Source organism: Nyctereutes procyonoides, unplaced genomic scaffold (genome assembly GCF_905146905.1).
Source record: "Nyctereutes procyonoides isolate TBG_1078 unplaced genomic scaffold, NYPRO_anot_genome, whole genome shotgun sequence".
In the NCBI taxonomy this organism is placed as follows: Eukaryota; Metazoa; Chordata; class Mammalia; order Carnivora; family Canidae; genus Nyctereutes; species Nyctereutes procyonoides.
Window position 1 is genome coordinate 836,771 of NW_026575041.1, and position 27,729 is coordinate 864,499.

The 27,729-nt window shown below is 53.2% G+C and overlaps 2 protein-coding genes across 6 annotated transcripts; one reads left to right on the plus strand and one right to left on the minus strand.

The window, feature by feature from the left end:
• Positions 1-1,173: 1,173 nt before the first annotated feature.
• Positions 1,174-12,703, plus strand: RHOG (ras homolog family member G). The gene is made up of 2 exons (XM_055320501.1): positions 1,174-1,258; positions 11,469-12,703. Exon 2 carries the CDS (start codon positions 11,537-11,539, stop codon positions 12,110-12,112), a length of 576 nt encoding a protein of 191 aa, XP_055176476.1. The 5' UTR covers positions 1,174-1,258; positions 11,469-11,536; the 3' UTR covers positions 12,113-12,703.
• Positions 12,704-13,302: 599 nt separating this feature from the next.
• On the minus strand, positions 13,303-27,449 carry PGAP2 (post-GPI attachment to proteins 2). Of its 5 annotated transcripts, none has more exons than XM_055320503.1 (6): positions 27,210-27,449; positions 24,130-24,304; positions 15,545-15,797; positions 15,296-15,402; positions 14,565-14,673; positions 13,303-14,355 (listed from the first exon to the last, which is right to left on the minus strand). In XM_055320503.1, the coding sequence occupies exons 2-6, from the start codon at positions 24,292-24,294 to the stop codon at positions 14,225-14,227; spliced, it is 765 nt and encodes a 254-aa protein (XP_055176478.1). In that variant the 5' UTR covers positions 24,295-24,304; positions 27,210-27,449; the 3' UTR covers positions 13,303-14,224. The 5 variants fall into 5 exon arrangements, with proteins under 5 accessions (XP_055176478.1, XP_055176480.1, XP_055176477.1 ...); XM_055320505.1 differs by lacking the exon at positions 27,210-27,449 and adding an exon at positions 26,869-26,972 and having other exon boundaries at positions 15,308-15,402; XM_055320502.1 differs by lacking the exon at positions 27,210-27,449 and adding an exon at positions 26,869-26,972.
• Between the last annotated feature and the right edge of the window lie 280 nt (positions 27,450-27,729).

A 27,729-nucleotide genomic window follows, 5' to 3' on the forward strand; every position in this document is an offset into this window, starting at 1 on the left:
TGTTTACTTTGAGCCGGGCACCAAGAGCAGGCCTTTTACATCCATTCTCATGTTATCTCCCCTCTACAGGACGAAGGGGAGGTTATTCTATTTTACCAAAGATAGAACTGAGGCTCAGAAGGTTACGCTATTTATTCTTCCTCTTTATCTGGAAAGCCTCTTGGAGACAGGGAGCCTGTCCTAGACCCTCTCCGTTTTCCTCCACAGCGCCCAGCACGGAGCTGTCCACGTGGTAGGCGCTCAGAGAGTTTGGCTTGGACCGGGGACGGCCATCCGCCCACTCTGGAGTCGTCAGAGCTCCTGAGCAGCACCCGGGTGCAGAAGCACCAGAGGGCGCCCACGAGCCCGTCCACCCCGCGGTCCCCGCGGCGCCGGCAGGATCTTGGGCCTGGGTGCCGCCCTGCAGCCCTGCAGCCCTGAGCGGTGGCGCGCGGGGCGGCGAGGAGAGAGAGGGCGAGGGGGAGCCCTAGGTCCTCCGCCCGCCCCGCCCCGCCCCCTCCCCAGAGCCCAGGCGCACAGAGCCGCCGGTTGCGGAACGACGACACGACATCCTGTTTTTGGGGCCCGCGGCTCCGTCGGCGCCTCTGCTGATCTTGTCTTTCCCCGGGTGCTGACGCCAGCTCCCCTGCCCCCAGGCTCCGCACCCTCCCCAGGGGTCTGGGGCCTTCCCACTGCTGAATCACCACCACTGCGCGCTCCGCGGGGGCTCGGGGCAGGGGTGGGGACTGCCCCAGCCGGACCCACTCTGGCCAACCCGCAGGCTGGGCCAGCGCTCCGTCCCTGGGCTCGACCGCGGCGCCCACCCTGGGGCGCCGGTTCTCAGCGTCTTCCCGCGGAGAGTGGGTGGGGGCAAGATACGGGGAGGGGGACAGAAGCTTGGGGCCCCGGCCACGGCCTCCACTGGGGTGGGGTGGCACGGAGGAGACGGGCAGGACTGACCTTAGGAGACCTGACTTAGGGGCCTCCGAGGCAGAGGGCCGGGGTTAGGGAGCCCAGGGCCCGACCCCGGCCCGCGCCGGCCAGGTGTTGGGGTGGGGAGACCCCGGCCGGGGGGCCCGGGCCTCGCGCACTTCCCGGTCCGCCCCGCCCCGCCCCGCGCCCCGCCCGCGCCCCGCCCCCGCGCCCCGCCCCGCCCCGCCCCGCCCCGCCCCGGCCGGCCCGCCCCCCCCACTTCCTCCGGCCTCCCGCTCTCACTTCCTTCTCGAGCCCGGAGCCGCTGCCGCCGCCCCCAGCTCCCCCGCGGCGGGGAGGGCACCAGGTGAGGCCCGGCGCCGGCCGGCGGGCCGGGGCGCCGGGGCGCCGGGGCGCCGGGGGAGGGGGAGGGGGAGCGCGGCCGGCAGGGACTGCGCGCGGGCGCGGGCGCGGGCGCGGGCGCGGGCGCCGGCCCGGGAAGTTCGCTTGCGGGAGGCGGCGGGCGGGAGCTTCTGGGCTCTCCGCAAGCTGGGCGGGCGCGGCCGGGCGGGCGGGCGGGCGGGCGGGGCGGGGAGCCGGCCCCTGCGAGCCGGCGGCGGTACTGTGACGGCGGGTTTCTGTCCCGAGGGAGGCGGCACCGCGGAGGTGGGAGAGTCCCCGGCTCCGAGAGAAAAGTCTCTGAAGTGGAAGAGCTCGGAGCTGGGCGATGGGATTCAGGGGTGGGGTGACCTCAAAAGCGGAGGGGGGTGTCCCAAATTGCGTGAAGGAAGGGGGCCCCCTGGGCTGCAGAGAAGGTGCTCCCCTCCGCTCGGCAGTTGTGACACTTGCGAGGTTGGAGGTTGGAGGGGGGCGGTGTCTGGGGCCCTCGAAGCCCTGGACTGCGGAGAACAGGGCTCCCTCCCTGCAAGTGCCAGTCCGGACCCGCGTTCGCAGGCTGCAGTCCAAGGTCCTGTGCACTCAGGGGAGGGCGGGGGGGGGGGGAGCCCCGCCAGTCGCAGTCTCGCTCTCTCGCTCTCTATGCCTGTTTTTCTGACGCCCAACCTCTCCATTCCTGGAATGAAGCAACAGGTATTTAGTTGGCAAACATCTCTGTGCCTGGCTGACCAGGGCCTGGCCTCGCTCTTTGGGGGGTAAACTGAGGAAGAAGAGGGCCTGGTCTTGTGACTAGCGGTGGAAGGACTCTCATTCAGAGGTGCTGATAGTCCCTGACAAGGTGGCATCGCCGAGATGGGGGCTATTTTGAGGGGATGAGAGAACAGACCTTCTGGGGGGGCAGTGCCAGCTCTGGCCTTGGGAAATAATTGGGAGCATCTCCTAGTCCCCCCACCCAATCGTTAGACCCTAAATTCTATATTCTCATTTCTCTTCCTCCATTCCTTCTTCAGACCCTATCTGCAAACACTCCATCACCCTCTTCTTGCATCCTCTGTAGTCTTTCACCTAAACACACTGTCATGCCCAGGTCCTGTCCTGTCACCTGCCCTGCCCCTCTGTCCACCTCTGTTCCCTGCAGCCTCCCCACCTCCCTTCCTTGCCCCCCTACTGGTTTCCAAACACATATCCACCCTCTTGCTTCTTCCCACCTTTCCTCACTTCTCTTATTAATCTCCCTGTCTCCTTCCCTTTCAGCCACTTATCTCTGGCTTTGGGGTCCAGAACTTTGGTGAGTTTGAGAGCCTTTTCAGATCTCCCGACCTCAGAGAGACAGGCTACAACCTCCCAGTGATAAAAATGATTAAAGGGCTGGAAAACTTTTCTCTATGTGTATTTGCCTGGGATTGTCAATGTGTCTATGTCTTTATCTCTTGGAGACAAAATAACTGCCCTCAGCCTTGAGAGGGCCCAGGGCAGGGGAAACCAGCAGAATGAAGGGAACCTGCAGTGGGTGAGGTTGTGGTTAGGCAGGAGGAAGCAGTCTGTAGCAGTAAGGGTAGAGTGACACAGGAATAAGACTGGTGAGCGAGGCCGTGGGAAATCAAATCACCCAAACCCTTGCGTGCTTAACCAAGAGGCCAGGTATAGAGGCTGGGAGGGAGCCTGAAGGCCCCTGATTCCAGTGCTTGCTTGTTCCTACACCACCTGTTAGGGAAAATGGGATGAGGTCAGCTAGGTGTGGTGGAAGGAAAAGGAGAGGACAAAGGCAGGATTCTGGAGGGAAGACTAGATAGCTGGTCTAACTTAAGTCTTTACTGTTTTAGTTAAGGAGAAGGAAGTAAGGCAGAAGTGTCTGCCCCGTCTTCCCTCCTTCCTTCTGGGGCCTGCCCAGCCTGGGAACTCACGTGCCCTGGCTGCATCAGGGTCTCCGTGACGAGTCCTCTGCCGACCCCTCTGCCTTCAGGCATTGTTAATTTTCCCCCTCTCATCCAGGACCCTACTCCCTGTGTTTCAGGAGTTCCTCTCGAGTTTAACTTCAGTCCAGCTTGGCTCTACGCGCTCTGGTCCCCATTCTAAAGCTCCTTCCTCAAGTCTTTGGGAAGCATGCTGAGAGATCCTGCCTCTCCACCTCAAGTCTACTGTATTCATTTCTCCCCGTTAGAAAAAAAAAGAGAAGTGGAGGGGAACTTTTTTGGGATTCCCAAGCACAACTAGATTTAAGAGCTAACCCGGTTCCTCATTCTAGCCTTTCCCCCTTCTCCCGTGAATTGTCCCTTCTTCCACCGTATCTCCTACTGTCAATCTGGGAGGTACAGGCGGTTCCACTCCAGGAGGAAATCCCAGGAACCTGCAAAAAATTCCAGCTCAGAGAAGGATGTGCATGCAAGGCACTTTTTCAGCATCGTGGCTCATTAAAAAACCATCCAGGAGTTCTGACTCCCCACCTGCTAAACCGGTCCTTATTTGAGGAAGAAATGGCTAATGTGAGATTGTCACAGATCCTGGTTGGGAATCTAGGATATGGAGAGTTGTTTCTGGCCAAATGTTAGGTCAGATGAAGTGGCCGAGGTGAGTTTTTAGGAGGTTATAGCAGGAAGATATGAGAAGTTGTAGCTATAATGAGACAGTTGGGAAGATATTAGAATGGGGGTAGCTGGGCAGCTGGGAAGAAGGTGGGGGCCTGGGCCCGGAATGAAGACCTCTCCCTCCATACACAATGTAGACCCATTAGTAGTGAGGCTTGTAGGGGGTCTGCGAGGAGGGAAACCAAAGACAAAGCCTGGGCCGCCTCCCCAGAACAGATTGGTTTTCCTGTCTAGGGTCTAGCTTCCTCTTTTGTCCTCCTGTCATGGGCGGAGGACATCTCCCCAGGAGCTAGAGCTTATAGAGGGAGCTTCTCAATTGGGGCAGGCTAGGGTGGCTGTCTGTCCACTAGTATCAGTTCTAGATCATGGACAGCCTCATGTTGGCTAGACATGAGAGCCAGGGAACTTGGAAGCAGAATGGGTTCAGGCATCAACCTAATCCCTTTGGCCCGTTTCCTGAAGGAATAAAACCATTGTAGGGTCATCCTAAGTGAGGCCAGAAACATGGGCCCATTCCCAGGCCAGAGTAACAGTTCTCAACTTTTCTTTGTGGAAGTGACATCAGGCTGGAGGTTAAGAGACCCAGGTCCTTGTCCTGGATTTGCTCCCAAATCTGTATAACCCTGGTCAACTTTGTCTCTTGTGGCTCAGCTCCAACAATAGGAGTTGCCTGTTAATACCTCTAATGAGCATAGAGAATACTGAGAATTCTAAGTCTCTTTCCCCTAAGGAGCTCCTCGTAGCAGTACCCCCCCACTCTGGGCCCTCCTGTCTCATGCCAGCCTTGACCTGACAGGCCTCAGTAGTCTCTATCTATTCAGCAATGGGACCTGTGGCTCCTTTCCCCCAAAGCACAAGGATTCCTACGGGTTGAAAGAAGAGAATTTGGCAGAATGTCGGGGATTATGCCAGGGGGCAGCGATATGGGGGGAGTACCCTCTGCCCTGTTCCAGCTCTGCCCCACTGACAGTGGAAAATCGATGCCGGAGTTTCCTCCCTGATGTGTTTTTCCCTTGTGGAAACCCCCTCAGAGCTGAGGCGGGGCTGAAGGGACAGGGCGGCCCTGGGTCTCTCTGTGGGTATTTTCAGGTGGGGGAGGCAGGATTGGGAGGATGGCATTTCTGTACAGCATCGTGTGAAATGAGCAAAGGCAAAGGAAGTGCCACCTCACAGGCCTTTCATGGGGCCCCGGGACTGCTGAGCTGCTGTGAAGCCTGTGAGGCGGGGAGGAGGAAGCAAGTGTTGGAGCCTTCCTCTGTGCCGCCTGGTGGGGGAGGGGCAGCCTCCTCAGCTCCCCCACCCAGAACCGCCCTGGCTCTGGGGCTCACCCTTTGAGGAGCACCCCAGGTGCTAGAATGGGAACGAAGGGAACTGGGCCTTAGTGAAAGGGTCCCAGCCCCACAGAGCCTTCCCAGCTACAGCTGTCTTGTCTCCTTCTCCTTCCTGCCCCTACCAGGTAGAGTCAACTCTCTTTGCCTCTTACCCTGCTGCCCTGCAGGATCCTCTGCAGGGGCTAAAGGGTGAAGAATAGCAAGAAGTGGAGAGTTCTTCAGCATACATTGTTGTTGTTTTTTTAAGGCTGGGAACTAGGCTCTCCTGGGTTCTGTCCCCGCTGATGGGGAGAAGGGGAAGAATGAGAGAGACTCAGCCCTTGGCCTGGTCCCAGCCCCGCATTGACCTCATGTCTCCCCCCAGCTTCCTCCTCCTAGCCCAGCTGCAGCCAGCTGCAGCCCCTTTGAGCCTTTTCATATCACCTCTCCACCTCTCCTTCAAAACCAACAGACTTGAAGAACTTCTGAAGCCATTTCCAATACTAACCCTGACCCTTACGTCATCCTTCTGATGTTACCACTTCTTAGCTTTATCAGGATCACTTTTCCTGCCCATCTTCCTCATCACCTCTGGGCCCGATGTGCCTGCATCCCCCACCCCACACCCTCACCCCTCCAGGCTCAATCTAGCCTGTGTGTTCATCACTCTGAATTGTACCCCACAGAGGAAGTCGGAAGTCGGTTACCCTTGTCTTATGTCTCCTGGGCATGGAGGCTCTTCCTTGTTCCCAGAATCAAAGTCTGGATTGATGGGGGAGGAGATGTGTGTCAGCCTGCAGCTTTTGCTCAGCCCTCTGCTGGGCTTCTGGAAGTAAGCAGGGTGGACTTACCTCCGCATGAGGCATCCAGTTCAGTACCGTGAATAGTTCAGACAGTGCCGGGGAAGGTAGGGCAGGAGAAGGGGTTGCTTTGGTGCCTCAGAGAAGCTGGGGAACAGAACTGGACCCTGGAAGACCCAGAGGCTCTGAAGTCAGAAAACAGAATTCTAGAAAGAGGAACTCCCATGTGCAAAGACATGAGGGATGCATCAAGTTTATTCATTTATTTACTGATAACCACAGTGTGCTGTGCTCAGCCTAAGGAGACAGATCAACTAGGACCTTGCCCTCTAGACCCTCCCAGTCTAGTGACTAGAGATAAGATTCAGATCAGCCTTCTTGTGATGCAAGATAGTATGTACCTGCGAGTGAAACAGAGACCAGACCTGGGAGGGGATAAGTCATTTGGGATTTGGGTGATTTACAAAAACTTTCCTAAAGGAAGTGGGAAGAGTACTTGGCTCCGGAGGACCAAGGCTAGGGGTACACACAGGAGTGAGGAGGGGGATTGGAGGAATGAAATGGGGGAGAAATGCTAGATTCCCACAGGGACCGGAAGTATTGCTGCTTGATGTGTTTTGGGGAAGAGTTTGTGGAGGCTGCCTGTAGAGGATCGAGGTGCTGTGGCCAGAGCTTAGAACAGAATGCCCACTGACGGATCTTAGTTAGAATGAGTTTCAGGAAGGGGTGTAGAAGGGGAGCCCCGTGTCAGGGGCGCAGGTTAGGAGGCTGCAGTAAGTCCCCATTGCCTCCATGCTCCCCCATCTCTTAACAGCCCATTTCTCCCCTCCCCCACTCCCAGTTGGGACACTTCCCCTGCTGTAACGGCCACGGAGATCTGGCAATCAGGCAATCTGCTGCTTCCTTTCCCTCCCCCATTCTGGGCCTGCCTGGGCCACACCCCAAGACCAGGTCCCAGTGGGTGCAAGCTGAGCTCCAGAGACCACATTCGGACAGGATTTACTCCCCATGAGCTGTGCTCCTTGCGGGAGCCAGGTCAAGCTGGTAGTGGGAGGAGGGATTTTTGCCTATCACAGTCAGAGCTTTTGGCTATGGGGTTATTTATCATCCAATTCTGGGCTTGAGGCATCTATCCAGATCTCAGTAATGGGGGCAAAAGCAAGCCCATCAGAAGGCAGTGGCTGCACACTATACTTCCCTCTTCTGTGGGGGCAGTCAGGAGAAGCTCAAGCTGCTGTTTGGGGGGGAAGGGGCATCCACAAGCTAGGAAACTTACATATGACTCTTGGAGAAAAGTTAAACAGAGCCAGAGAAGGGTTAAAAGAGGTGGCCATGCTATGGACTACTGAAACTGTCAGACTGAAGCTAGGTCTGGAGGCAGGAAGATGTAAGAGTGGTGAGGGGAGCAGCATACAGAAGGGCAAGAGAAAAAAGCTCAGAGGCAAGAGTGAGCCTGGCTTGTTTACAGAGGACAGTGAAGATCCCTCTGGAGCAGGGAGCCGGAAACTCAGGAAAACTCACATTTGCAACTTATCTACTTTGTATTCATCTATTGCATTTAATCCTTCTAACAACTTGGTAAGGTTGGTGCTATTATTTAGGTCCTAAGTGGCAAAACTAGAATTTAAACCCAGATCTATCCAACTCCAAAACCCCTACCAGATTATGAAAAACCCTAAAGGTGAGGGAACAGGCAGGATCTGAATTAAGGTGAGAATATAAAGCCAGAATAAGTCATAATTTGGCTGATACTGTACAGATTTGCAAACATTAACTTATTTACTAAACAGAAATCCTTTAAAAAAAAAAAAAAGCGTCACCTAGTGAATAAGCCACAGATGATCCCTGACCCAGGTCTGGATGTTTGGCCTCTGTAGCACTGACTGTCCCTTCTTATGTGGCACAGGTTAGCCCCTACCTTGTAGCATGTGCCCTCCTTAAATGACCTGCGGGAACTTACTTGACACAGCTCAGACCATAGGATTTCAGAGAAAACAGTTGTCCTGGGAGAGAGGCTAAGAGTCTGAGCTAGACCTGAGTAGAGAAAATTGGACTGATGCCAAAACTCAGACACCTGCATACTCAGTGCGTTCTGCCTCTTGGGATGAACAGCATTGCTTTTGTAACCTCTTGTGTGCATAGCACTTCCCAGTTTACAAAGCACATTCATTCCCATGTTTGGGGATCCTCACTCCTGCCCTTTGAGGCAGGGAGGGCAAGTACTGTTGTTCCTATTGTACAGATGAAGAAACTGAGACTCCAGGGAGGGAAGTGACTTACTTGCTTAAGGCCTCTATGACAGCTAGTAAGGGATCATTTGGAGGCAGTGGGACACATCGAGGAAAACATGGGACGTAGGATTATAAAACTGGAGTTTATATCCTGGCTTCCAGGCTAATGAGCTGTGTGAATGTGTTGGGTTCCTTTAAGTTTGTTCCCTAATCTATAAATTAGGAATATTACCCGTAGGTAGGTAGAAGGATCAAATAACGATATCACATGACCTATAAGAGGTTGTACCATGTGAGTGTTTTTGACCAAGGGGCAGGGTCACCAGGTGAGCGTTAAGAGGTCAAATTCATTTATCTAGTGCTCCTGGCTCTATACTACACGGCTTCTGCTTTGCCCTGTTTCTGGACACTACCTCACTCATGATCCTTTTCCGGTGTCAGTCCCTGTTCCCTTGCCAGCCCGGAAGCCACCCCGTCCCTCCCAGCTTCTTTGAGGGCTGATTTACCGATTGCTGGTTGATAACCCCTCCCTAGAGAGCTCCCTGGAGCCTGCTACACTTCCAGTCTCTTGGGCCTTGTGACTGCTGGCCAGAGGTCCCTCCTCGTCTTCCTGCCTGGGCCAGCTCAGTGTTGGGCTGGTAGGGGAAGAGTTCCCAATCACACAGCCACACCCACTCCCCTGCTCTGTGTGGAACTGAAGATTTACAAGCCCAAGAGTCTTGCTCTCAAAATGCCAGTCTCCCAGATAATCTTGTGGACACAAGAAATGGCCCTTTTTTCCTACCCTAAAAAACTGATTGCTCCTTTCCCCAGGGAAGGAGTCACAGAATCCTAAGAATGAATGTGCCCTAACTTGCCCCAGTGTGCCCAGGCCTTAGGCATTTCCTGACTCTGCCCTCCCGCCCCCACCCTGTGCTCCTAGGGGGCCTTTCCTACCTCCATCGTCCTATTCTCTGCTCCCAGGGCTCTTGACTCATTTCATCTACCTATTACCCCTGTCACAGGCATCTTTCTCCCCCATTTCATGGATTGGGACACTGAGGCCCAGAGAGGGTAAGTGCCTCATGCTTGGTTGCAGTGGGTCAGCAGCAGAACAGAGCTGGGGCACAGACTCAGGTTAGGTCTCTTCACTTCCAGTCTGGGGTTCTCTCCACTGCCCTAGGGGGCCCTTATTTCCTTCCCAGACCCATTCCCAAGGTTCTCTATCCTCTCTCCTGAGATTGAACACATACTTATTCATGCAAGTAAGACTGAAATATTTTTAATGCCCAGAGAGGCCACCCTACAGAGTGAAGCCATTTCCCTCCAAGCTGGTCCCAGGGACCATCCCTGGGTCCTATGCAGATCCCATACCACCAGAATTCCTTTTCTATCTCCCAATGGGAGATTCCTTCCCCCCTCTCCCCATTTAGTTTTTGAGGCTTCTGAACCAATGATCGAGAGGTCCAGCTGGGGGTAAGGGGTTCTCGGACCAGGGTATAGTTTGTATAAAGTGAAATGGGGAAAATGGGCCAGTGGTGATGGTGTTTGGGTGGAACAAGAGATACTTAAGAGATTGGGTGTGTCTAAAACAAGGCTGTCTCCTCCCAGGAGTAGGGACCTGGTTGTGGGAGAGAGTCAGGGAAAGGAAGTCACATACTAGCCAAAAAAAGTCCCCCATGGCTGAGAGGAAGTAGCCAATGAGAGGAGGAATCTTGCCACAGCAGTATAAATAATCACAGGGTTTCCGGAAGCTCTGCTCTGTTCCAGAACTTAGAAGAGCAGTTCCTCATGCCAAAGCCCTGTGAACTGCAGGGAGGACTAGGGTGATGGCTGGAGCTGGGATTTCTCATACTTACTCCACCAATAATTATAGCAGCCTATGTATTTGGCATTTCCTATGTGCCATACCTCATGCCAAACACTTTCTTCATGTTCAATCATTTCATTCTCTTGGCAGTTCTAACACAACAGGCAAGATTATTCCCATTTCACAGATGAGAAATTTGAGACTCAGGAAACTTAAATATGTTGCCCAAGATCAAACACGACTGGTTGGTGGAGCTGTGATTAGAATCCCTGGCCAGTCTGATGTCAGCATGTATTTCTCAGTGATAGTGCTTTAATGGCACTATGTTCTCTATCTAAGAGTCTGGAAGCTTCTGAAATTTTTCAGAGGCACATGCCATGATCTCAGGAAAAGGACGTACCATTAACGGGGAAATCAAATGTTTGTTTTCCTCTTCTGTCCAACCCTCTTGCCTGAGCTTGGAGGACCTCCCTCCACCCCATCAGGGGCCTTGAGAGAGGGTGCTGATGTCTGGGAGCCACAGCCTCTGCCTTATTCATCATTACATACCAGATTCCAGACCAAATCCCAACCCTGGCTCAGTCTCCAGGATTCTCCTGCACGGAGTTGCCAGATAGGGTTTACTGTGCTTTATAAGAGTTATGAGGTCAGCTCTCCCTCCTTCTCCCCACCCCTCAGGCACCCGGGAATTGAGATAGGGCAGCTGTCTAGAGAATTGTGCTCCTTACTCAGCAGGTTTCTCATTGTGCCTTTTGGTTTGCACTCAGTAGCTAAGATGTCGGGTCTGGACTTAAAACATCAGTGCACTGGGCAGGGTGGGCCCTGAGTTGGTAGAGGGTGCACCCGTGGCTACATCTCAGAGTGACCTGGGACAGCTGCTGTGTGCCAGAACCTCTCTGTAGTCTACTCAGTGGGAGGGGTCCCCATCTGGTAGAGAATCTGGTAGATCCTATACTTATGTACCTCACTTTTTGTGTCTATACTGCTTGGAGAAAAAAAAAAAGGCAGCTAATACTTATTTTGACCCAAGGCACTGTTCTAAATGGCATAGATGTGTTAATTTACATAATCCTTATAACAACCCAAAAAGGTGGGTATTATTTTATCCTCATTTTACAGATAAGAAAATGGAGGCTTAGAGGTTAAGTAATTTGTCCAGGGTCACACAGATAGGAAATAGCAGAACCAGGATTTACTTTATTCAGTCTGGTACCAGAACTTATTTGCTTCACATAATATATTACACATTATACTGCCATCCTCCATACATCTGAGCATCTTGGCTTGGTCTCAAGGCCTCTCTCATTGTATCATTTCTCTCTCTTTCTCTCCCTCTGTCTTCATGGGATTGCAGGATGGTGTCAGGTTGAGAGAACAGGAAATGGTTTCCATCCATGTGTTTCCATTCTTTCTCCCAGTGGGTAGAGTCCTCCCTAACCATGAGTGTCCCTTTAATCTGTCCATAGGTTACTGCATCCGGAGGGTCCCAGAAGGGGAAGGAGGCGTTGCCTCCACTGTAGCAGCTGCACCCACGATGCAGAGCATCAAGTGTGTGGTGGTGGGCGATGGGGCTGTGGGCAAGACGTGCCTGCTCATCTGCTACACAACTAATGCCTTCCCCAAGGAATACATCCCCACGGTGTTCGACAATTACAGTGCCCAGAGCGCAGTTGATGGGCGTACGGTGAACCTGAACCTGTGGGACACAGCGGGCCAGGAGGAGTACGACCGACTCCGCACACTCTCCTACCCTCAGACCAACGTCTTTGTCATCTGTTTCTCCATTGCCAGTCCGCCCTCCTACGAGAATGTGCGGCACAAGTGGCATCCAGAGGTGTGCCACCACTGCCCTGATGTGCCCATCCTCCTAGTGGGCACCAAGAAGGACCTGAGAGCCCAGCCTGACACCCTACGGCGCCTTAAGGAGCAGGGCCAGGCACCTATCACACCGCAGCAGGGCCAGGCCCTGGCCAAGCAGATCCATGCTGTGCGCTACCTCGAGTGCTCGGCCCTGCAGCAGGACGGCGTCAAGGAAGTGTTTGCTGAGGCTGTCCGGGCTGTGCTCAACCCCACGCCCATCAAGCGTGGGCGGTCCTGTGTCCTCTTGTGACCCTGGCACTCAGCTTGGAGGCTGCCCCTATCCCCCCACCAGTTGTGCCTTGGCGCCTTGTCTGCCCCCAGCTGTGCCTTAAGGACTAATTCTGGCACCCCTTGCCAGGGGGCTCCCTGAATGCCCTTTTCTCTGAATGCCTAATTCTCCCTACTGAAACCCACAGGGAAGGGGGCTTTGGGCCCTGCCCCACTCTGCTTGGGAGTACCAGGTATCCCTGAGAGCTCACCCAGGCTGAGAGTGGATGACCCCTCTCCAAGAAGCCAACCTAAGTGCCCCTCCCCCATTTTCCCTACTGATCCAGCTTTCCACACAGATGTTGCTGCCTATTGTGGTGCCTTCTTTCAGGTTAGGAGCTCTCAGCTGTCCCTGACTTCTCCCTCGCTGCTCTTTGAATTGCTCCTCCCTCAAGATGCTCTCCCCCTTCCCTCCAAAGGAGCCACAGAATCCTGAGAAGATGAATGTGCCCTAACCTACCCCCATGTGCCCAGGCCTTATGCATTCGCTGACTGACTCAGCCCCCCCCTTCCCCAGGCTCCTGGGGGCCTTTCCTACCCCCATCAGCATCAATAAAACCTCCTGTCTCCAGTGGCCCTGGCTCCTCCCTGTGTGCTAGGCATTGGGGGTTGGGCAGGGGATGGGCATGGGCTAGGGCTCCCCAGAGACTGGGAGCCTTTTGTTTCCTGTAAAAGGGGACAGGAGACAATAGGCTTCATTGTGGTCCCCCCACCCCCCAATTTCCCTAACAAAGCTCTGGGCTCCCTTGGAGGGGCCAGTCTTGTGCTGGGCCCCAACCACAGATTCTGTAGTTGACTAGGATACAAAGTCTAAAAATCTCTGATCTAAGGCTCAGAAAGGAAGAGGTTGAGAGCCACCAGCCTGCAAGCAGGTGCTCACAGTCATGCATTTGAGCTGTTTGCTTACAGGTCTTTACTGACAGAGACTGGAAAAGCCTGTGCCTCAAACCAAGACTTCCAGTTACCCCAGCTACCAAGCCTAGAGTCATTACAGGGATAGCCCAGTCACTCCTACTCACTGAAATTGGGGCTTAGACCAGCCTTAAGGAGACTCCAGGCCTAAGGTAGGAAGCCACTTGGAATCACACCCTGCCATGGACTTATTCCCTCCATCCTGGAGCCTGTCTCTCACCTCAGTTCCATTAAACAAAGACAAGCAGGCCTAGCCCAGGCTTTTGGCAAAAAAGAAAAAAAAAATTATTTTCCTTCAAAATAAAATGTACAACCAGAAGAGGTCAGGGCATGGGGCAGTAGGAGTAGAGGGGGATACCAGAGAGCCCATTTGGGGGCAGGAATCTGCCTCTGACCCCACTCCACACCTTTGCCAAGAAGAAAGAGTTTGTAAGCCAGATATTTCAGAAGGGAAGGAAAAGAGGTGCTGCACCAGTGCTTTTCCTGGAGCAAGTCACCCTTCAGGTACAGAGCACCACCTCCATAAGGCAGTGTCAGAACCGCAGACTGGCCGAGCCCTTAAAAATCATACAGCTCCCCCCCCCCAAAAAAAAAATCATACAGCCTTCCAACCCTCCATCACCCACATGGACACACTGAGGCTCAGGCAGGGAAAGGTACATGCTAAATTGGAGGTGAGCTCAGGCCTAGAACACCTGAGCAAACCTGGCAGGGCACTGTGGCCTTAGGTATGCCTGGGTGTGTACAGGAGAGGACTAGACACATCAGTTAAGTGAATGACCCTGTGGAGAGAAGTGGCTGTGGTTTTCAGGTAGCAGCCACTGCTAAGTGGTCCCCGACCTCAGCAAGAAGGTGGCTATGTAAAGACCAAGAACCGATGGTGGTTATGAACCTCAGGACTTTTTTTAGCACCAGATGGTGGAGCTCTCCTGCCAGCTCAGCTTCTTGGGGCTTCTCAGATAAGGGTGACGCTGCTGCTCGAAGGTTCCTGTGCCTTCAAGTGGGGTGAGGGAAAGGAGCAGGGCTGTCCGAAGCCCTGTCCTGTGCCTTTCTCCTTTCTTCCCGCCCCGCCCCCAGCTTCAGCATGACCCACAGAGGACACGGGGTGGGGAAGGCCAGAGTAGTTTCTTGTTTCTAGTTTCTGGGCAGTGGACTGCCTCTTTCCTAGCAGGAGAGAAAGGGTTTAGAATCGCTTTTCCTCAGGCTGGGAGGTAATGAGCAGCTCCTTGTTCCCGAAGTCCCACCAGGCCGTCATGTGGAATGCCATGTTGGTTAGGACAACAGTATACTCCAGGATGGCAAAAATGGTGTACACTGTTGTGAGGACACAAAAACAGGGCATGGTGAGCCTTCTGCCCCCACCCCACCCTCCCGGGGCTTCCTAAGAAGTCCCCACCACCACATCTCTATACAGGGGACACGATGGCAGCCAGCCCCCAAGACCACTGCCATATCGCACACTACAGAAAACACAACAGTCCCATAGCCACTGTGACAACCTATGGATCCCAGCCTGGCCTCACCTCCAGCCTCACAATACATGTTGTGCCGAAAGTAGACAGCCAGCGCCGTGAAGAAGGAGATGAAGTTGATGATGAAAAGCCGCTGTTTCCAGTTGTAGGACTTGCGGTCCTAGGGGAGTGGGCTATCTGATCACTCTGCAGCCTGTTGGATGTGTGTGGGCAGCCTCCCCTCTTGGCCTCAATTCCTAAGGGCTGTGTCTTAGCTCCCTTGGTTATGGAATGGGATACAGGCAAGGGCAGCAGAAATGATGGGCATGTTCATATCCCTCCCTGCATTTGGGAGTATAATGAGGCCAAGGAGCAGTGGTGTCCCTGCCCCTCCCACTTTAGCAGGATGGAATATAAAAGTTACTTGGAGCCACCCACCCACCTGACACCTCCACATACTGTGGAGAGAAGAAAGGTGTGGGGGACGTAGGGGGCACTGGAGTTATTATAGACCACAGACCCCTGACACCATTCCTAACCCACAGCAGGGTGAGTGCTCTCCCACATTCTATCCCTACTTGGAGCCTCCATCTCTTCTATTGTCCGTCTTCCATCCTACCCAAACACAGCCCTCGATTCTGACCAATTGATCACCCTCCACTTGTCCCGAAGTCCAAGTCCCAGGCCCAGCCCGGATTCCCGTTAGAACTCTGGTTCCCACCTCATCATTACCCGCATCCCGAGGATGGGTGTCCTTGACTTTCCTCTGGGCCGCTTGGAACCCCACTAGGGGTAGACCGTACCTCCTGACTTACTGTGTGCTTCTTGGTCAGCCTCCAGAGAATACAGGTGAGGAGCATGTGACCGAGGGATGAGGCAATGAACACGATGAAAGCATTTTCGTGGATGGCTGGAGGGAGAGAGGGGGCATTGGGAGCATGCACTTCAGGGAGCATCCGAACCCCTCCGTCTGAAGGTCCAAGCGAGGGAGGGTGTGGGGGTGGCCCTCCCCAACCCTTCCCTGCTCCTCCTTCCCTCATCTGGGCACCCACTGAAGTCCTCAGAAGAGGAGACGTAGGTGAGCACTAGCAGCGCAAGGTTCTCCACGACGTTGAGGCCGAAGTTGAGGCGGCAAAGTGGGCGGTAGCCAGGACACGGGGACGCGCAGCTGAGGTAGTGGTTCCAGTAGGCGAAGGCCACCAAGAAGCGGGGCGCCGAGTGCAGGCCGATGCAGAAGCGCCACACGTAGCGCTGGGGCACCTCCCCACCGATGGCCGAGCTCACCGAAGGCAGGTAATTGGGCACCTAGAGAGTTGTGACCCGTCTGGTGGCAGGCCTCCACTGGCCCCACCCACCTGGAGAGCCTTCTCTCCATCTGCCAGAAATCACCCTGGCTCTCCTAAGGCTCTGCTCCAGCCCCTTCCACTCTAGGAAGGCCTCCTTGGGGCATTCCCTAGAGCTCTCCTGGGAGACGTCCCCTTCCAGGTTCCAGCCCCCAGGTAGCCTGATGGAAACTATACATGGCTGGGATGTCCGGGTGGCATAATACTGTAGTCCCAGGATCAAGTCCTACATTGGACTCCCTGCGTGGAGTCTGTTTCTCTCTCTGCCTGTGTCTCTGACCCAGAGCTGGGTCAGAAGGGTACCCCCACCCTGATTATGCTTAAGAAAGTGGGTGCTCTTAACCTGGGATAGTCTAAGAAAATGACCCTACTCTTATGCATCTCTCTCATTCATCTTTCTCAAAGCCTGGAATTCCTCATTCCTTAAGGAATTGGAGTACTATTCTTTAAAGTTGAGGAAGAGGGTGCCTGGATGGCTCAGTGGTTGAGTGTCTGCCTTCGGCTCAGGTCATGATCCCAGGGTCCTGGGATCGAGTCCTGCATGGGGCTCCCCATGGGGAGCCTGCTTCTCCCTCTGCCTGTCTCTGCCTCTCTCTGTGTGTCTTGAATGAAGGAATGAATGAATGAATGAATGAATGAATAAATAAATAAATAAATAAATAAATAAATAAATAAAGTAGAGGAAGGATGGACACCTGGGTGGCTCAGTGGTTGAGTGTCTGCCTTTGCTTTGGCTCAGGTCCTGATCCCAGAGTCCTGGGATCGAGTCCTGCATCAGGCTCCCTGTAGGGAGCCTGCTTCTCCCTCTGTCTATGTCTCTGCCTCTCTCTCTCTCTCTGTCAAATGAATGAATAAATAAAATCTTTTTAAAATTTTTTAAAGTTGAGGAAGGAGGAAGAGGCACATGTGAGAACTGGTGTGTTGTGTGACAGGGTGAGAGGATGAGGGATGAATGAACAACAGTGTAGATGGTGACAGGACAGCCAGGGATAGGAGGATGACCTCTCAGACTCTAGGGCCTATCTTTAATATGCATGTAACTCACCAGGGCTTGTGTGAGAATGTAGCCAGTCTGGAATATGAGGATCTGCATTTCCAAAGGATTTCAGGACTGGAAGCTATCAGCTTGCTGCGCACACTTTCTGTGGACTTTTTTAGACTTTCAAGAAGACCCAGAGCAGTGCCAGAGCCCAGTGACCCAGCAAGTGAATGACCCTGCTGTGACTATAGCAGGGCCAGTCTTCAGAGATGGAGTTCTAAGAGATCCCTTTCTTTCTCTTAATGGGGATGTTGACTGGGTCTCCATCAAGGCGGGGCAGGTGGCAATGACGGAGGTAGCTCATGGAGCAGGGTTCGGCCTGGGGGAACACCAGCCAGGGGCTTTGAAGCCTTCATGGGAAAGGGAACAGATTCCCCTCAGCACTCTCAGAGGCAGCTTGGGGACAGGGTGCTGTTCTCAAGGCTAAGGCTTGAGATAATAACATTGCCTGAGACCAGGCTCAGATACTCACTCTGAGTAAAGAGGCAGCATGGAGGCTACAGAGCCACACAAATCCAGGTCTGCATCCCATCTCTGCCTTTATTAGATGAGTGACCTTGAGCAGGTCACTTCACCTCCCAGAGCTTCAACTTCCTCACTGGCAAAATAGGGATGCTACCACCTACCTTGCAGGATGGTTCCGAATATTAAATATAATGTCTGCAGAGCATCTGCAATGTTTGGTACACAATGGCTACAAATGATGGCTTTCAGAAGACCAATTTTTTGCTGAAAAGCCCACAAATAGCTGGTGAGCTATGTGGTTCTTGAACATGGCAAGACTGCACATGAGCTAGAGGTGGAAATCCTATCTTTGCCAGAGATTTCTGAGACCTCCAAGTCTCCTCACTTTTCAGCCCCTCTGAGTAGGTCCCCAGAGTAAGGTCAGTAGGGGTGTTGCCTTTACTTCCTAGAATATTCATTCTGCCCCAACCCCAGCAAGTGTAATGGGAGCAGAACCAACAGGAGCTTTTTTTTTTTTTTTTTTTTTTTTTTTTTTTTTAGCATGAGCTTCTAAAGCTTGGCTGGGAGGGCCTAGAACCCTAACTGGGAAACAGGTAAAGGGTAGAGATGGCAAAGAGCTGGGGGACATCTCAGGAGGAAGGGAGGGCCCTCTGGCTACTCATGCCATACTCAGAAGTTGCTCTCAGATTAGGGGTTGAGGTAGGATGCTGCGCAGGCATTTCTTCTTTCTCTCTTTCACACACACACACACAATCAGGTATAGATATTGATATCTGTCACCGCATCCCACACACACAAGTTCCCCACTCACCAACTATGCTAGCAATATCAGGAACTATCAGAGACCAGGTCCCCAGTTCACTCTAAGTCTCCCCATGAGCTCAGAACTTAAGGTACTGAGATGGGAACATAACCCCTTTCCCCAAGAACAGAAACCCTTCCACTGGCATGGAAGATGTGGCTCAGTGGATCTATGGCAGGTCAGTAGATAAGAAATTAACATAGTATAAAGGGTGAGGGTCCAAAAAATTCCTTATTATAACACCTCAGATTTCACCATTAGAGATTCATTCATTTGATAAAGTCCCCTGAAGTTATGGATGATTTTTCTATCTACTGCCCCCATCCCTTGCCAACTGGACACAACCTCTTATCCCTATCAATTCAACCAGTTACCCTTCTCTGGACTCCATCCCCACCTCTCCATCCTCATAATCCCTATGTTAGTTCTGGTCTCTCCAGTAGCATGAACTATTATTACACTAGCCTCCTCACTGATCTCCCTATTCTTGCCACCTACCCTTAAATCTGTTCTCCACTCAGGAGCCAGAATGGTCTTCTAAAGCATAAATCCGATTACGTCCCTCCCCTGCTTAAAATCATTCTAAAGCTCACCACTGCCCTCTGGATAAAATCATAAGTCATCAGCCTGGCATTCGCAAAATTCTTCTTTACCTGAATAGCTGCAATGCCCCCTGCTTCAGGAAGGAAGTCTTCCCCACATCCAGGCTAGATGAAGCACTTCCTTTGGGCCCCCTGATCCCTATGCTCCCCTTTATCAGAGCAGGAGTCCCATCTCACTGGGCCTGGGACTGTCTCTTGCAGGATGAGAGGCTCAGAGCAAGTCCATATTCAGTTCCAGGCCCCTGACAGAACCTCTGGCCCCGAGCCCTTGGGAAAGGCTTGGTGGACTGCTCCTAGAGGAAAGAAGTCCATGTAGCTTTCTAACCAGCAGAGCCCTGAGTGGACACAGGTTGTAGGACCTGAGGCTGCCAGAGGGAGAAACCACACTAGAAGATTCCAGGGTACCTGCCACCACCTCTGACTTCTCCTGGCTCCAGGCCCCATCTGACTTCTCAGTCCTGGCTTCCTTCCCAGTCTGGTTTTTCATCAGCCTCCTCTTCCCTCTCATGACCTCTCTTGCCTATTTCCCTCCCTTCTCTTTCCCTCTCCCATCCAATCCCTGGGACTCTGTGATCTTCTACTCTCAGAGGACCATGAATCCACTCTCACTCTGTCCCTGCTCACAAATTCCCCCTGCCATCCCTTTAGATCCCCTTCCCCTTTCTCTGAGCCCCCCCCTTTTCTCCCACTCTCTGATTCCAATCTTACCGCCATCTCTCAACCTGGCCCTGACCCAGGAGCGGGGGAGTTTGGCACTCACCCCACAGTCAGTGGCCACCGTGTACTCAAAGTGGAACACCAGGGACCAGATGATGCAGAAGAAGAAGCCGAACATGGGGAAAGTGATGACCCACCAGATCATGGCCGTGAAGCGGAGCCGGAACACAGGCCCATCCGGGTCCAAGGGCTGTGAGGCCGCAGAGAACATCCTGTAGGGAGTGGTGCCCAAGTAGGGCGAGGGACAGGACTTGGGGCCTGGTGGGACACCTGGCCCTTGGGAAGTGGGACCTTTCCCAGAGCTGGCTCCTCTGGGTATTGGGAAGAGCCAGAGTAGAAAGAGCAGAAGGGGAAAAGGAAAGCAGTGCAGAAGATAAGGAGATGCAGAGAGAGATGGGGCAGGAGCTGCTGAGTCAGGCAGGGTCAGCTCTTAGGAACCCTTTTGGCCCAATGGTCATGTAGGTCCACCTCCTGAAGAGTCTGGAGATGAGAGGTTCCCAGTGGCCTGAACCCGGGCAGTTCTGATGGGCCACCTCATTCTCAAGACTCTCATACCCACTCAGAAGGGTCAGAGGTAGAAAGGTTATTATTTTGTTCCATAGAAGAGGAGAGCTATGCCAGGATCAAACATTAGGACTAAGGCCTCAGCCACCTGACAGCCTAAAGCTCCCAAGTCAAGGCTTTCTTCAGGCCAAATAACCTAGACAAAGGACCCTTGGCTCAGACTGGCCCAAGCCCTCCCACTGACCCTGTCTGATCACATTCCTGCTCTTCACCCAAGTTCAACTAGGAACAGTGGGAGTGCCCAGAACCTATTTCTCTGGGGCCACATGCTGCCAACCAGCACACCCCCAGGCTTAGAATGATCCAAGCCTCAGGCCAGCAGCACTGTCATCTCAAGATACCAGGGTCCCTACAGAAGCCCAGACTTCTACCTCCTTCCTCTCTCAAAAGACTGTGTCACCCAATCCAAAGTTTATAGGAATCTGAGTGTCCACTCACCTTGAGCCTGTATGCTGGGTTGGATCCAGCAAGGACAAACTCAGACCAAGGGAGCTGAGCTTCTTCCACTAGGCAGAGAACTCCCTCCTCTCACCCCCCACTGCCCCAACCACCATGACTTGCAAGCAGGGTTCCCTTCTGGGGGACAGACAGAAATGGCTTTGTGTTAAAAGGCCTAGGATCAAACCTCCCTTGGGACTCATGCCTCCCTCCGTTAAGGGATCCCCAGTCCACTACTCCAGCTCAGCATCAGAAAAATGGGGCAGGGGCGCGCACTGGGCAACACTCACACTGGGTGCTGACGGATCCGGGGCTTGGCTTGAGGGCTGTAGCCAGACTGAGACTGTCCTAGGACTGGAGGGTCCCACCCCTAACTCCCCAGAGCCTGCCCTCCCGCCCACAGAGCCCAGATCTCCACGCCTGCCCAAGCACACAGCCCTCCCAAGGCCAACAAGTTCATATCATAATTCCTGGAACACTCTGCAAAGATAAGAGTGATAGTGGCTAAGGTCGGCCTACAGTAGCTTCTTTGCCAAGGATGGGTATAGGTACCTTTCTGAAGGCTGTGTCCTGGGATATGGGCAGGTCTCTGGGAAGGGGAAGGGAGAAAGCAGAATAGGATTTCACCCCTTTTTGTTGGAGCAGGATTATGTCTGTTGGGCCTAACTGAAGAGCTAGTTAATCTTAGGATAATAGATTTAAGACCCAAAAGAGCTCTAGGGGCACCTGGGTGGCTCAGTCGGTTGAGTATCCGCCTCTGACTCAGGTCATGATCCTGGGGTCCTGAGATTGAGTCCCACATTGAGCTACCCTGCACTGTGGGAAGTCTGCTGCTCCCTCTGCTTATGCTCTCTCTCTCTGTCAAATAAATAAATAAAAACTTTAAGAAACAAAACATATCTAGATGGGACTGAATATGAGGTGATCAGTGTCCAGCCTGCTGTGCAGAAACAGCTAACATCAGTTCAAGATACCTTAACAGGGGTCTACCAGCCAGTAATAGGAATGCTACAGTACTGCTGTTGACCGTACTGCCCAGGCCATATGAAGTCCTATGCCCAGATCAGGGCCTCATATGGAGGAAACAGTGACCAACTGGGCCAAAACTAGGGGCGCATGTCCTGTGAGGGTTGTCTAAAAGAACTGGAGTTATGCTACCCAATAAGAGTAAACTCAGGGACCCCCCATCACAGCTGTCCCATCTCTGCAGGACTGGTAATAACGTCAGGAGGAGAAAGCAGCTCTCAGGGTCCCGAAACAGACCCAGTGCAAAAACAGGGATTCACCTGAAAGAGAATGTATCCTCACTACAAGAGTCTGCCAATTGTTAGTCACTCAGCCTCCTTGGAATAGGCTGCCTGGAGAGGAAGGAAGCTCCCCATCACTAGGGATATGCAAGCAAAGGCAAAGTCATCTAATTATAGATGCATTAGACTAAGGTTATTTCTTTTATTCCTAGGGTTGGCTATTCCTGGAATACTCTAGGTGAGAAATACAGAACATACATCCACCTGGATTGTCCCTAGGTGGCTCCAACATAGTAGTCCCAGGGAGTGGGGACAAATCACCCCCTGGGTCACTAAGCTCAGTCCTGGCCCAGAGTGGCCAGGTACCTGTGCCCCTATGCCCATGCCTTAGCTCTCCAACTAGTATGCCAAGAATGGGTTATACATATATCAGGTATGCTGGGTTATTGATCCCATTAGCCCTTAGGAGCCAGCCATGAGGGGCAGAGCAAATAGCTTACTCCACTTAACTCCATATACCGTACAAATAATATTATAATTTTCTGGATGGACTATGACAACACGGCACCAGGTACCAGGTACCAATTCCCGAGGCATTGGCGGTGGGGGAGGGGGTCCTATTTATTTACTCAACAAATTCTGATTCAGATGTAATGCCCACTTTGAAGAAGCTCCTGGTCTGGTGGGGAACAAGACACAAATATGATTTGATAGAGCTGTATGAAAAATAGGGAACTCTCAGAGGAGGGAGTGATTAAGTCTGCCCCCAAGGAGGCTAGGGAAGGCTTTTCAAAGGAAGAGACACTTGAGAAGAGTTTTGCAAGACACAAAGGAGTTGATGCGTGAGAGGAACATCTGAGGCACTATCTAAGGTAAAAACTAGGTTGGGAAAAGCCATTGGTTGGACCCTTTCTGATCCTTTCCCCCCACTCCATCATCTGGTCACCCCTTTTCCTTCCAGTTCTGTTCTTTCTGATAGCTCCCAGCCCGGGGTCTCATCAGACTGGCCACTCACAGCTCAAGGCCAATATCTATCCATTGACAAATCAAGGACAAGAAAACTTCAAGTCCTATGAACAAAAGAGGTAGGCCCCATTCCACACCGCCAGCCAGACCCCAGTCCTAGTCATAGCCCTATTTTTGGAGCAGATGCTTTTTATAGGAAGGCGGGAAGTTGAGCTGAGTGAGGGCCTTCATAGCTCTCTCTGATGCTACTCCAAGGGTCTATGTCCAGGCCCTGCCTCTTTTCCACCTAGAGCACCTAAGCTCTTCCTCTCCTCCCTATCTTCCAACCTGACAAACTCCTCTTCCTCCTCTCCCTTCTGCTTCTTGCCCTTCACATTTCCCAAACCACCTGCCTATTCTTCCTCTGTCTAGCTCTACACTAGCCCTGAGAAGGAGGATGGTTATCAACTCCATTTTAGACATGAGGAAGCTGAGGCTCAGCCTCTGTGTCTCAGGTAATTCAGAGTCAGTGGATGAACTAGGCATGTAACAGAGGTCAACACAGGTCTCACTCTCTTTACTCTGATATATTACACAGAAAACTCACATTTTTCTCCTGTCAAAAAACTCATTCCATATTCCCATCTAGAGGGTACATGGCTACCTATGGGAACGTAGCTCATATACACATATGGAATACATACACACACACATCATCAGGCCTTCCTCCAGACTTGCACAGATACGGTCTCTCCCACACACATACAGTCATGTCCTTCACAGCCACACACATGCATACATAATCACAATCCCACAGACACAGGCACAGCCCACAGTGCCATACTGAGAGGCTCCAGCACCCTCAACCTCAGGCGTCCTCTCTCTTTATCCCTCACAAAACCCTGGGGCTCCTGAATCTGCCCCTCTATGAAAGTAAAGATTGGGTTCTGGGGCTGCCCAATTCAGGCACACTAGGCTCTAGTGACCTTCATGAAAAGTGGCAGAAGGCCAATTCTTGAGACCCCGATTTGCAGGCACCCTAACCCCCAGCAGCCCAATTTGATTGATGGATCCCACTGGAGAGCTCACTAATCCTGTTAAAATAGAACCAGGATCCAGGCAGCCCGGGTGGCTCAGCGGTTTATTTATTTATTTATTTATTTATTTATTTATTTATTTATTTATTTATTTATTATTTATTTATTTATTTATTTATTGGCTCAGCGGTTTAGTGCCATCTTCAGCCCAGGGTGTGATCCTGGAGACCCGGGATCAAGTCCCAAGTCAGGCTCCCTGCATGGAGCCTCTTCTCCATCTGCCTGTGTCTCTACCTTTCTCTCTCTCTCTCTCTCTCTCTCTGTGTTTCTCATGAACAAATAAATAAAATCTTAAAAAAAAAAGAACCAGGATCCAGAAAGATCCAACTGGGCCTGAATATGAGATACCATTTCCCAACCCCACTTGGCAAGCCCTACCCCACAGTGTGTGGCCGTAGTCTCCTTGAAGTGGAAGAGCAGAGACCAGAGGATGCAGAAGAGGAAGGCGACAAGTGGACAGCAGACCGTGACCAGGGCCACCAGGGTGAAGCGGAGCCGGACCAGGGTCCCATCCCGGTCCAGTGGCAGTGGGACCTGGTACATCTTGTCACACCTGGGGATGAAGTAATGTGCTGTCAAGACCCAAGGCAGCAAGGCTGGGACACAGTGGTGAAGCTGGCCCTTGTGCTCAGTCCTCAGCTTTGCTGTGCTATGGGTTGAAGGGTCTGAGAAGAAAGTCAGCTAGCCCCTAAGCTTGGACAGCCCCTGCCCTGAAGACTGACTGGAAATTCCAAGAGAATATTCATCCTCAATTTCAGAGTAAAGACAATAAACCCAATCTATGCTAAAAACGAAACCTGAATATATTGGGAGCACTACTTCTCCCTTATAAGCTGGCTTTACAGGCCTAGGACAACAGGAGCTGGTTTAACTGGTCTTTCTGGTTTCAGGAACCTATCCTAAAGGCTCCCAGTGGACAGGATGGCTCATCTACACCCATAGGCCTTTGAGCCTCCAGGCTTCAGGGCCTCCCTTCAGCTCTCCCTGCTTCACTCACTGGCCCAGCATCTTCTGTACTTCCAGTCCCTTCCCAGGTTCTGTGTGCCTGCACCACAGTGCACGGCAGCAAGGACTCCATGGAAGCCTATAGAACTCTGACCCCCTGCCTGTCCCCGCCTCCTGCCTCACGTGCTCTGAGGGTGAAAGGCTTTGCAGAATCAGGCCTAGTGCTAGCCTAGGCTTGCTTTTTGCTGCAAAGAGCTGCCTTGTCAGCTTCTGGAGGCTTCCCAGTACCCATGGGGGCCTGTCCATCCCCCACCAGAGATGAAGTAAAGGCTCCTGAGGACTGTGACTGCCCCCCCCCTCCCCAGATGGGAATAGGAAAGTCAGGAACTATAATAACCAAGTATACACCAACAGTCCTAGCCCAGCTTCCCTTAGTGCATAGAAGGTGACATTGAGGCCAAGAGAAGAGTGGGAACCTACTCCAGGTTCTACAACAACTTGAAGGAAGACCCAGCAGTGGGGAGATGTAGGGCCCTGATGGTCACAAACTGCAGCTCTTGCCTTCTGTGACCCCTTCCTTGCTGACCCAGAGGTCTGGGCAGAAAGGTCAGGTTAGGTCAAATTAGGAGGGGAGAGTGAAGGGGTGTCTGTCCAGAAGGGAAAGAAAGGTAAATCAAATCCTATAGAGATGAGTCAGTGAGCCCTGTCCCCACTGCAGCAGAGAAACCAAGATGCAGAGAGAAAAGGTCCTTCCTCAAAGCCAGATGATGAGCCTGAGGGAAAGCCATCCTTGGAACTTGGGCTTCCAGCAGCCAAACTAGGGCTGGCTCCAGATTCATGAAGAACCTGCCCCTCTGGACTCAAAGGTCTCACCAGATCAAGCCCCAACTCTTCCTGGCCCCACCCTGACATTCCAGAACCAGGTGAATACACCTCTGTGTTCTCCTCCATCTTCTCCTACCCACCTCTGCCAGGCCCGATTAGGCAGCCTGCCCCAGTTGCCCAAAGTCCTTCTTCCCTTCAGGAGCCAGGGATCTCCTAGGGTAGTTGGAAGTGACTCTAGTGACCGCCCAAATCAAACACATTTCTTGGATCATCCCCAAATGGACTAGAAGTCCCTACAGGCCTACAGGGGAGTAACTTCCCCACCCAGTCCAAACCCTGATTCTATACTTTTAGCAGCACTAGTCTCTTCCCTGAAGCCAGTGATTCTAGATCCTTCAGGAGCCACTGGGATGCCCAAACTGAAGGCCAGATCCTCAGTGAATTACTAGGCACTGCCCAAGGCAGGGGGTGGATAAAGAGATTGGAGAAATGGTCTATTCCACAGCGTGGAGGTGTGCCTGGATTCTCTGTTAGCTGTGTGACCTTGGACAAGTCATCTCATCACTCTGGGCCTTTTTCCACAGCCGTGCAACATGAAGATCATGTGGTTCAGATGACCAATACGGCCATTCCAACATGGCCATTTTATTCCTCCAGGCCTCAGGACAGGGAGCTCACTACCTGAAGGGCAGCTGTTCAGCCCCAATCAGCTCTTAACCTCTTCATAGGGACTACTTGCTGGATACTGCTTTCTTAGGAGTATCCCAACTTTATTTACAAAGGCCCCAGAGATCTTCTCAGCCTCCAGCAGGAATCCATACTTACCGGGTACCTTTTGAGCATGAGGCACCCTGATTAGCACTTGCTACACTTGATATACCTTATTTCTTTAATCCTCTCTATAATTCTACACAGGCCCTGTAGCTTGTGTATTTCCATTTCACAGTAGAGGCAACTGGGGCTCGGGGAGGTTAAAAACACTTGCCCAAGGTCACAGGCCAATCACTGGCAGAGGTGGGATTTGAAATTACTGTATGGGGTTCCAGGGCGCGCCGGCCCCCCACCCCCCACCCCCTACACACACCTCCCTCCCTCCCTGGCACCTAAAGAGAAACCAGAAAACTAGCAGTCCCTGCTTAGTGAAGAAGGGAGAGCTCCACCAGTGCACACCCAGCGCCATGCGGGGGAGCAGGGTTAGTTCAGAAGGCGGGACAGCGGCAGATTCTGGGTGAGCCCCAGCCAGCACCGTCAGAGCTCGGGGCTGGGCCGTGAGGAGGCCGGACCGCGCGGCGGAGCTCCCCCAAGCGGGGTTGCCCGGCAGTCCCGCTCACCCATCCCCATACTCACCCAGGCTGTGGCGGCGAGGAGGCCCCGCCAGCGCAGGCCGGGCGCTGGGGGAACCCGAGGGGAGCCCAGGCCCGGCCGGGGGCCAGCGGCGGGGGGCGGGCCGGCGCGCGAACGGCGGGGGCGGGGCCAGCGCGCTCGGGGAGGAAACTGCGCCCAGATCCTGCGTTGGCCCCTCCCCACCTCTGCGGACCTGGACCCTGGGCGCTCCCCCTCGACCCGGCGTCCCCGGTGCCTGCTTGCCCAGCTCCAGCCCGCCCCGCTAATTCCCGCTGCGTGGGGGCAGCCGGAAGAGCCCTGGACCCCTGGGTGGGACTCGCGGGATGAGCCACCTTCCCCCTTACCTCTCGGCTGCGTTCCATCACCTGTTGAAAGAGCGTAAGATTAATTCAACAGGGCCCCGAATTCTCTCATTTCGTAACCTCGGTCTCTCCAGCCCACGCCCCCAAGTCGAGCCGAGTTACCCAGCCTCGCCCTTCTGAAACATTACAACAGTTTTGCCCCGGCCTCAGCGCCCCTCTCGGTAACTCTGCTGTCCAGAGCCGATTCGGGCATTTCAGGAAAGGCAAGAGCACCTTGCCTTTGGGTAGAGAGGGCACGGAGGCCCATCCTCAAAACTCTGGGCCAGAGCTTGTTCCCGCCTTTGATCAGAAGAGGGCGCCCTGTCCTGTCCGACACAACAGAGCCCTGGGTCTCTCCCCACCCCGAAAGGGTTGATCCCGAGCCCCCAGCTGTCCCCTCCACCCCGACCGGCCCACACAGGAACTCGAGGAGGACTGTCGGGGTTGTCAGAACACCTGCAGGGGGTGAAGGATCTCCGAGCTAGACGTGGTTACCATCACATTTTCCTATTTAAATCCCCAC